Source organism: Gymnoscopelus braueri (genome assembly GCF_963280865.1).
Source record: "Gymnoscopelus braueri genome assembly, chromosome: 17".
In the NCBI taxonomy this organism is placed as follows: domain Eukaryota; kingdom Metazoa; phylum Chordata; class Actinopteri; order Myctophiformes; family Myctophidae; genus Gymnoscopelus; species Gymnoscopelus braueri.
In genome coordinates this window covers 50,697,219-50,705,231 of record NC_137617.1, presented here as the reverse complement: position 1 = coordinate 50,705,231, position 8,013 = coordinate 50,697,219, and the positions used below count along the sequence as shown (strand labels likewise).

General features: G+C 44.9%; 1 protein-coding gene across 1 annotated transcript; it reads left to right on the top strand.

Moving 5' to 3' along the window:
• Window positions 1-1,847: 1,847 nt before the first annotated feature.
• On the top strand, window positions 1,848-7,491 carry LOC308105219 (D(1)-like dopamine receptor; the record flags this gene model as incomplete). The annotated part of the gene is made up of 6 exons (XM_080455854.1): window positions 1,848-2,243; window positions 2,713-2,989; window positions 4,702-5,111; window positions 6,049-6,302; window positions 7,113-7,236; window positions 7,282-7,491. The coding sequence occupies 6 exons, from the start codon at window positions 1,848-1,850 to the stop codon at window positions 7,489-7,491; spliced, it is 1,671 nt and encodes a 556-aa protein (XP_080311980.1).
• Between the last annotated feature and the right edge of the window lie 522 nt (window positions 7,492-8,013).

The window sequence follows — 8,013 nt, the reverse complement described above, 5'->3', positions numbered from 1 at the left end:
AAATCAGCTGAACATTTAGTCGACTAAATCAGCTGAACATTTAGTCGACTAAATCAGCTGAACATTTAGTCGACTAAATCAGCTGAACATTTAGTCGACTAAAACAACTGAACATTTAGTCGACTAAAACAACTGAACATTTAGTCGACTAAAACAACTGAACATTTAGTCGACTAAATCAACTGAACATTTAGTCGACTAAATCAGCTGAACATTTAGTCGACTAAATCAGCTGAACATTTAGTCGACTAAATCAACTGAACATTTAGTCGACTAAATCAGCTGAACATTTAGTCGACTAAAACAACTGAACATTTAGTCGACTAAAACAACTGAACATTTAGTCGACTAAATCAACTGAACATTTAGTCGACTAAATCAACTGAACATTTAGTCGACTAAATCAGCTGAACATTTAGTCGACTAAATCAGCTGAACATTTAGTCGACTAAATCAACTGAACATTTAGTCGACTAAATCAACTGAACATTTAGTCGACTAAATCAGCTGAACATTTAGTCGACTAAATCAGCTGAACATTTAGTCGACTAAATCAGCTGAACATTTAGTCGACTAAATCAGCTGAACATTTAGTCGACTAAATCAGCTGAACATTTAGTCGACTAAATCAGCTGAACATTTAGTCGACTAAATCAGCTGAACATTTAGTCGACTAAATCAGCTGAACATTTAGTCGACTAAATCAACTGAACATTTAGTCGACTAAATCAACTGAACATTTAGTCGACTAAATCAGCTGAACATTTAGTCGACTAAATCAGCTGAACATTTAGTCGACTAAATCAGCTGAACATTTAGTCGACTAAATCAGCTGAACATTTAGTCGACTAAATCAGCTGAACATTTAGTCGACTAAATCAGCTGAACATTTAGTCGACTAAATCAACTGAACATGTAGTCGACTAAATCAACTGAACATTTAGTCGACTAAATCAACTGAACATTTAGTCGACTAAATCAACTGAACATTTAGTCGACTAAATCAGCTGAACATTTAGTCGACTAAATCAACTGAACATTTAGTCGACTAAAGTTTATGTTTGTCTTAATGCCAACGAGGCCAACAGAATATTAATTAATTTACTATTTATTTATTAAGTAGCCGTGCATTAAGCGGGATAATTGACGGGTAGCCGGTCATTAGCCGGTCACCCTGTCGGGATTTATTAATTAATAATGACTGGATACCCGTCAATTATCCCTTGCCTGGTGGTGGGTGGGTGGACGTCACAAACATGCAGACCTGCAAGGCACACTGTTGCTCCGATCCGCACCAAACTTGGCACCAACGCTGGGGTTTGCCATCAGGATAGCCACACCAGGCACAACAGGCGCACCATTGCTCCGCCCCCCTAGGTTCCTATTGGCTGGGGTTTAAACAGACATAACTCCAATTCCCAGCATGCTAAAGGCCCCAAATTTGGTAGGTGCTCTTATACGGCCAAAAGGGACAGGCTGTAATTGCTTGAGCCCCGCCCCCTCTGTGTTCCTATTGGCTGGGCTTTAAACAGCCATAACTCCAGTTCCCAGCATGCTGCAGGCTCCAAACTTGGTGGGTGGTCCCACAGACTTCCAATTTAATCAAACATGACCCCTTCCGGTTTTTCCTTCCTACTTCTGGTTTGTTGGATTGCATTGAAACTTCACCCACACACTCTCTGAGGGGTGGATCTGGCTCTGTTCAATACCGGTTATATCAGGAAGCTCTATATAAATGATAAAAGCTCTATATAATACAAATGATAAAAGCTCTATATGTATAATATAAATACACCATTAACCCTTCAAGAAGTATTTCTTCTTCCACCACTGGTCAGCAGACGGAAATGTTCCACAACGACAGCCAGGGGGCACTGCAGCACGCCGTCACAACAACAACACACCCAGGACCGGGTGAAGGAGGGCGAGGGTTCCACGCCGACGCCATTGAACCCGGCGGCGCCGATGTCTTCGGCGCTGTGGGCGACGGGACCGGAGGAGGTGGAGCCACGGCGCCCCCTGGTGGTGGTGGTAGCGGTGGGGGGGACGGGGTGCGTGCGCTGACGGGGTGCGTGCTGTGCGTGCTCATCGTGTCCACGCTGCTGGGCAACACGCTGGTGTGCGCCGCCGTGGTCAAGTTCAGACACCTGCGCTCCAAGGTCACCAACTCCTTCGTCATCTCGCTGGCCGTGTCCGACCTGTTCGTGGCCGTGCTGGTGATGCCGTGGCGCGCTGCCTCCCAGGTCTGTCTGTCTGTCTGTCTGTCTGTCTGTCTGTCTGTCTGTCTGTCTGTCTGTCTGTCTGTCTGTCTGTCTGTCTGTCTGTCTAGACCTGTGGCGGTTGTTGTGCTGTTGTTATTAGAGTGTACAAATGGAACCAAATGGACCCATAGCCCAGTGAGCCATAGTCGGCTATTAGACGTCCGTCTAAAACCGGTTATAACTGGTCTAACAGGGAAAGTTTTTTCAACGTCTATTCCTAGATTAGACGTTGATTAGCAGTTTTTTAAGCGTTATACATAGCCGTTGAAATGATACGACCTAGACGTTGAAAACACTTTTACTGTTAGACCAGTTTTATTCCAAATGTGTTGGATCCGGTTCCTCTGGTTCCTCTGGTTCCGGACGACTGGATTTCCCCCGTAGGATAAATAAAGGTCTGTCTGTCTGTCTGTCTGTCTGTCTGTCTGTCTGTCTGTCTGTCTGTCTGTAGGTGGCGGGTCGCTGGCTGTTCGGCGCGGCGTTCTGCGACACGTGGGTGGCGTTCGACATCATGTGCTCCACGGCCTCCATCCTGAACCTGTGCGTGATCAGCATGGACCGCTACTGGGCCATCTCCAGCCCCTTCCGCTACGAGCGCAAGATGACGCGCCGCTTCGCCTGCGTGATGATCGGCGTGGCGTGGACGCTGTCCGTGCTCATCTCCTTCATCCCCGTGCGTCTCAACTGGCACCGCGCCGCCGCCGTCACGCCCGCGACCGCGGACACACATAACGCCACGGTGACGTCGGAACCGCTGAGAGCGGACGCCAACGGTATGGCTTCTTATATAGGCCTAATTGAGCTATTATTTTAAAAGGATCCCTGGCTAATAAGCCTTATATTACTTAAAGACGGGGTGCCGTGATTTTCAGTGATCCCTCCCCCCCCTAAAACATAATCATAAGGTATTATGGTTATACTAGGAGGAAGATTTTTTTTCAAAAAAGTGTATAGAAATTGTTAAAATTGTTTTTATGTGGACACGCCTCCAGTTCATTAAGTATACCTGGTTCTCACCTTAGCACCTCCTCCACCACCTTAGCACCACCCACCTGTCCTAGTCCCTCCTCCTCCTCATGCCCACACCTGTTGTGTTATGATAATGAGGGGGAGGGTATATTTTTACTGTGTCATTAAATGGCTGTTTTTCTATTGGCACGTTTGACCCTCAAGGTTTCAGCCTCCAGGTAGAAACTCAAAATAGTCAGAGAAGACATAAAACACCATAAAAACACCACCAGGGGGCTTAATGAAGTTCTATCAACCTCATAGACACATGAAAAACTGAAAAAGTGCAAAACCATGGCACCACCTCTTTAATACATTTTGATTGCCCACTATAACCAAAATGTAAAATTAAACAGTTCATCATTTTACTCAAGGGGGACAATGCCTACTGCAAGTTGATGATGTCATTTGTCCATGTGTGGTCCAGCCCTATGGAATGTCTGGAATGCAAAACTTAAAACTTAAAACTTACACAAATATTTATTTGATGCTCATATTAACGTTGTTTTTTTGTTTTGTTAGCACATGCATAACCCTGGCGTCTGGTCTTCTAGGGATGGTTTTCCCAAGTGCAAATGTGTGCCAAGCACAATCTTTGTTCCATTATAAGACAATCACCAAAGAGGTTTATCAAACTCAATACTTCCATGATTAACTTAAATCTTGAATGAAAATTTCAACTAAAGACTTTCTCTCACATTATATAACCACATGCAAGGATCCCTGGCTCTTTTAAAACTTTGTCAAAGTATTACATTATTAAGTATTCGTCCCACACATTTATTTTGTTTAACGGCAACGGCCATTGTCAGGCATTTCTTTCTATATTAAATGTATTTGTCTTATCCGCATTGTGCAATTGTGTTTTGTATGCAAAGCCTGAGAGGCAAACAGAAATGACGAACGCGCAATCATAATTAATCCTAATCATTTGTATTGAACTATAATCATCAACTCAAACGGTTGTGTTGTGTTGTGTTGTGTTGTGTTGTGTTGTGTTGTGTTGTGTTGTGTGTGCCCAGTGGTGGAAAGTAACTAAGTACATTTACTTAAGTACTGTACTTAAGTACAATTTTGAGGTATTTACTTTACTTTACTTGAGTATTTCCAATTGTCTATACTTTTACTTCTACTCAACTACATCTCAGAGGCAAATATTGTACTTTTACTCCACTACATTTACTTGAAAACTTTAGTTACTAGTTACTTTTCAGATATAAACTATGATATAATGAAACATACATTAACCACTTCAGCCCTATTTTAAACATAGGCTAAGTACATTTTGATGCCAATACTTTTGCACTTTTACTCAAGTACATTTTGAATTTTTGACTTTTACTTGTAACAGAGTATTTTTATATTGCAGTATTGGTACTTTTACTTAAGTAAAGAATGTAAGTACTTTTTCCACCACTGTGTTGTGCCACAGCCCCAACCGACGACACGGAGCAGGACTGCAACCCCAGTCTGAACCGGACCTACGCCGTCTCCTCCTCCCTCATCAGCTTCTACATCCCCGTGGTCATCATGGTGGGGACCTACACCCGCATCTTCCGCATCGCCCAGACCCAGATCCGCAGGATCTCCTCCCTGGAGCGGGCGGCGAACCAGCGGGCCCTGAACCGCCCGCTCCACCCACACCACCATCACCACCACCACCAGAGCCAGAGCCAGAGCCACGCCCACCACAACCAGAGCCACGCCCACCACAACCAGATCCACGCCCACCAGAGCCAGAGCCACTCCCACCACAACCAGAGCCGCCACCGAGGCGCGTCCAACTCCACCAACAACCACGATGAGAGCGCGCTGAAGACCTCGTTCAAGAAGGAGACCAAGGTAAGGCTGTCACCACTACAAACTTCAGTTGACGATTAATTGTCTCTGAAATAATTGCGATCAACGATTTAATTGTGTGTTTGGCCATTGAACATTGGAACATATGAATACAAGTTTGCCTCGTAATAAAACAAGTGCACAGTGCAGAATATACATACAATAATATAAGAAACTAGAAAAAGTGCTCCTCGGAGCACAGGTCTCCGCCAGGTCAGGTAGGTAATTGTGGCCTCCTGGTGGCGCTATAATAGGCCAAAGTGAAAAGGGTGCCATTTCTTCTTAGGCCTTGCACGGCAATCGGACACTGCATTCATGATTTGAAGCATTTTGTTCAAAAATGTGTTTTGCTAAATTAGACCTGCTGGTGGCGCTATAACAGGCCAATGTTAAAAGGGTGGCATTTGCTCCTCAACATAGTGTGAATGTGCGTCCAAAGTTTGACCGCAATCGGATGCTGCGTTCATGATTTGCGGCATTTTGTTCAAAACAAGGCACTACTGCAAACTTTAGATGTCAATCTTAGCCAATCAGGATGGAATATGAAAAATCAAACACATCCGTCTTGATCACATGACTGTAGAGATCATGTGTACCGATTTGCGTGACATTTCGATAAAATCGGAAGGAGTAATATAATAAAATGTGTTTTACATAAGTCGGCCTCCTGGTGGCGCTATAAAAGGCAGATGTGAAAAATGCAGGGCAAAGGTTTTTCCTTGACCTCCGGACGGACAGGGGGCAAAACATACTCTCTCGCCATGCCTTTCGGCCTGGCGGAGACAATTATTGACATATTTATTAATGTTATACTTTTAATTTTTTTTTAAAAAATGCGGAAATGGAAGATCTACAAGCTTACAACGTGTCACTTTGTGACACGTTGTAAGCTTGTAGATCAGCTTGTCGATCAAAATAAAACCCTTGTTGATTGTCGCAGGTCCTGAAGACTCTGTCCATCATCATGGGCGTGTTCGTGTTCTGCTGGCTGCCCTTCTTCGTGCTGAACTGCGTGGTTCCGTTCTGCGAAGACACCGAGCCGGGCGACCCGCCCTGCGTCAGCGACAACACCTTCAGCATCTTCGTGTGGTTCGGCTGGGCCAACTCCTCCCTCAACCCCGTCATCTACGCCTTCAACGCAGACTTCAGGAAGGCCTTCTCCACCATCCTGGGATGCAACAAGTTCTGCTCAAGGTTAGCAGCTATTAGCTTAGCATTTTGTTCATTCGTTTTTATATTCGTTTTAGTTCAGTTTGTATTACTTCTAGTGTTAGTTTGTGATCAGTTTGTGGGCTATTCGTCTGGGGTGATGATAATAAATAAGTAAATAAAATAAACAATCCATTTATAACATCACAATATGACGCCTTGTGAGCTTATAGAGCGCCGATTTTTAGCAATTAGCTTTAAACAACAGGGTGTAAAACTGGCACAGTTTAAGTATCGGAAGATACATTTCCATATCCACATGGGCGGCTGTGGCTCAGGAGGTAGAGCAGGTCGTCCATTGATCCGTGGGTCGGCGGTTCGAATCCCAACTCCTCCTGTCCACATGTCGAAGTGTCCTTGGGCAAGACACTGAACCCTACATTGCCTCCAATGATTCGGTCGGCGCTAGCTTGCCACCATTGGTGTGTGAATGTGGGAAAAGTGGGGACGCTGGCGTCGACTGTTCGCCGCTCCACCTCCCAATGCCCCCCCCCCTGTATGAATGAATGAACCATTGTAAAGCGCTTTGAGTAAGTTTGAGTACTTAGAAAAGCGCCATATAAATGCAATTCATTATTATTATTATTATTATATCCAACCAGAGTATATGAAATATTGACCAAGACTAAAACATAAGGATATTTTCTCTATGATTGTAGTTAGTTTTGTAAACAACTAAATACAGTTTAAATACAGTTTCAGATATTTGTCTTCAGTTTTACAGTTTCAGATATTTGTCTTCAGTTTTTTATTTTTACAAAAAATCTTCTTCACAATAATGTGTTGTGTCTCCAGCTCTACGGTGGAGGCGGTGGATTTCAGCAACGAGCTGGTGTCCTACCACCACGACACCACCCTGCAGAAGGAGACCGCCGTGCCCACCGGTACCACCGCTACCGGAGGGGGAGGAGGAGGGGGAGGAGGGGGAGGGGGAGGAGGAGGAGGGGGTCCCGGAGGGGTGCAGCAGCGGCTCTCCTGCCTCGGCCCTCGGCAGCACATCACCGCACAAGCAGGCTCCGGGGAGGAGTTGTTGGACCCGGACCGGGTGTTCGGGATCGCACAGCTGCTGCAGTTCGAGTGCGAGGCGGAGATCTCTCTGGACATGATGCCCTTCAACTCGTCCGGACCCGCGGACTGCTGTCCCGCTATCCCAGGACAAGTAGGCGACTTGTGACATCATAAAACACTATCCCAGGACAAGTAGTAGACTGTGATTCTATAAAACACCATCCCAGGACAAGTAGGAGACATGTGACTCTATAAAACACCATCCCAGGACAAGTAGAATTCCTATGACTCTATAAAACACCATCCCAGGACAAGTAGAATTCCTATGACTCTATAAAACACCATCCCAGGACAAGTAGAATTCCTATGACTCTATAAAACACAATCCCAGGACAAGTAAGAGACCATTAACTCAATAAAACACCATCCCAGGACAAGTAGGATTCCTTTGACAGTATAAAACACCATGCCAGGACAAATAGAAGACCTGTGACTATAAAACACCATTCCAGGACCAGTAGGATTCATAAGACTCTATAAAACACCATCCCAGGACAAGTAGGAGACATGCGACTCTATAAAACACCATCCCAGGACAAGTAGGAGACATGCGACTCTATAAAACACCATCCCAGGACAAGTAGGATTCCTTTGACGTAATTTGTGCCAGGAACCTCAGAAGAGAAGG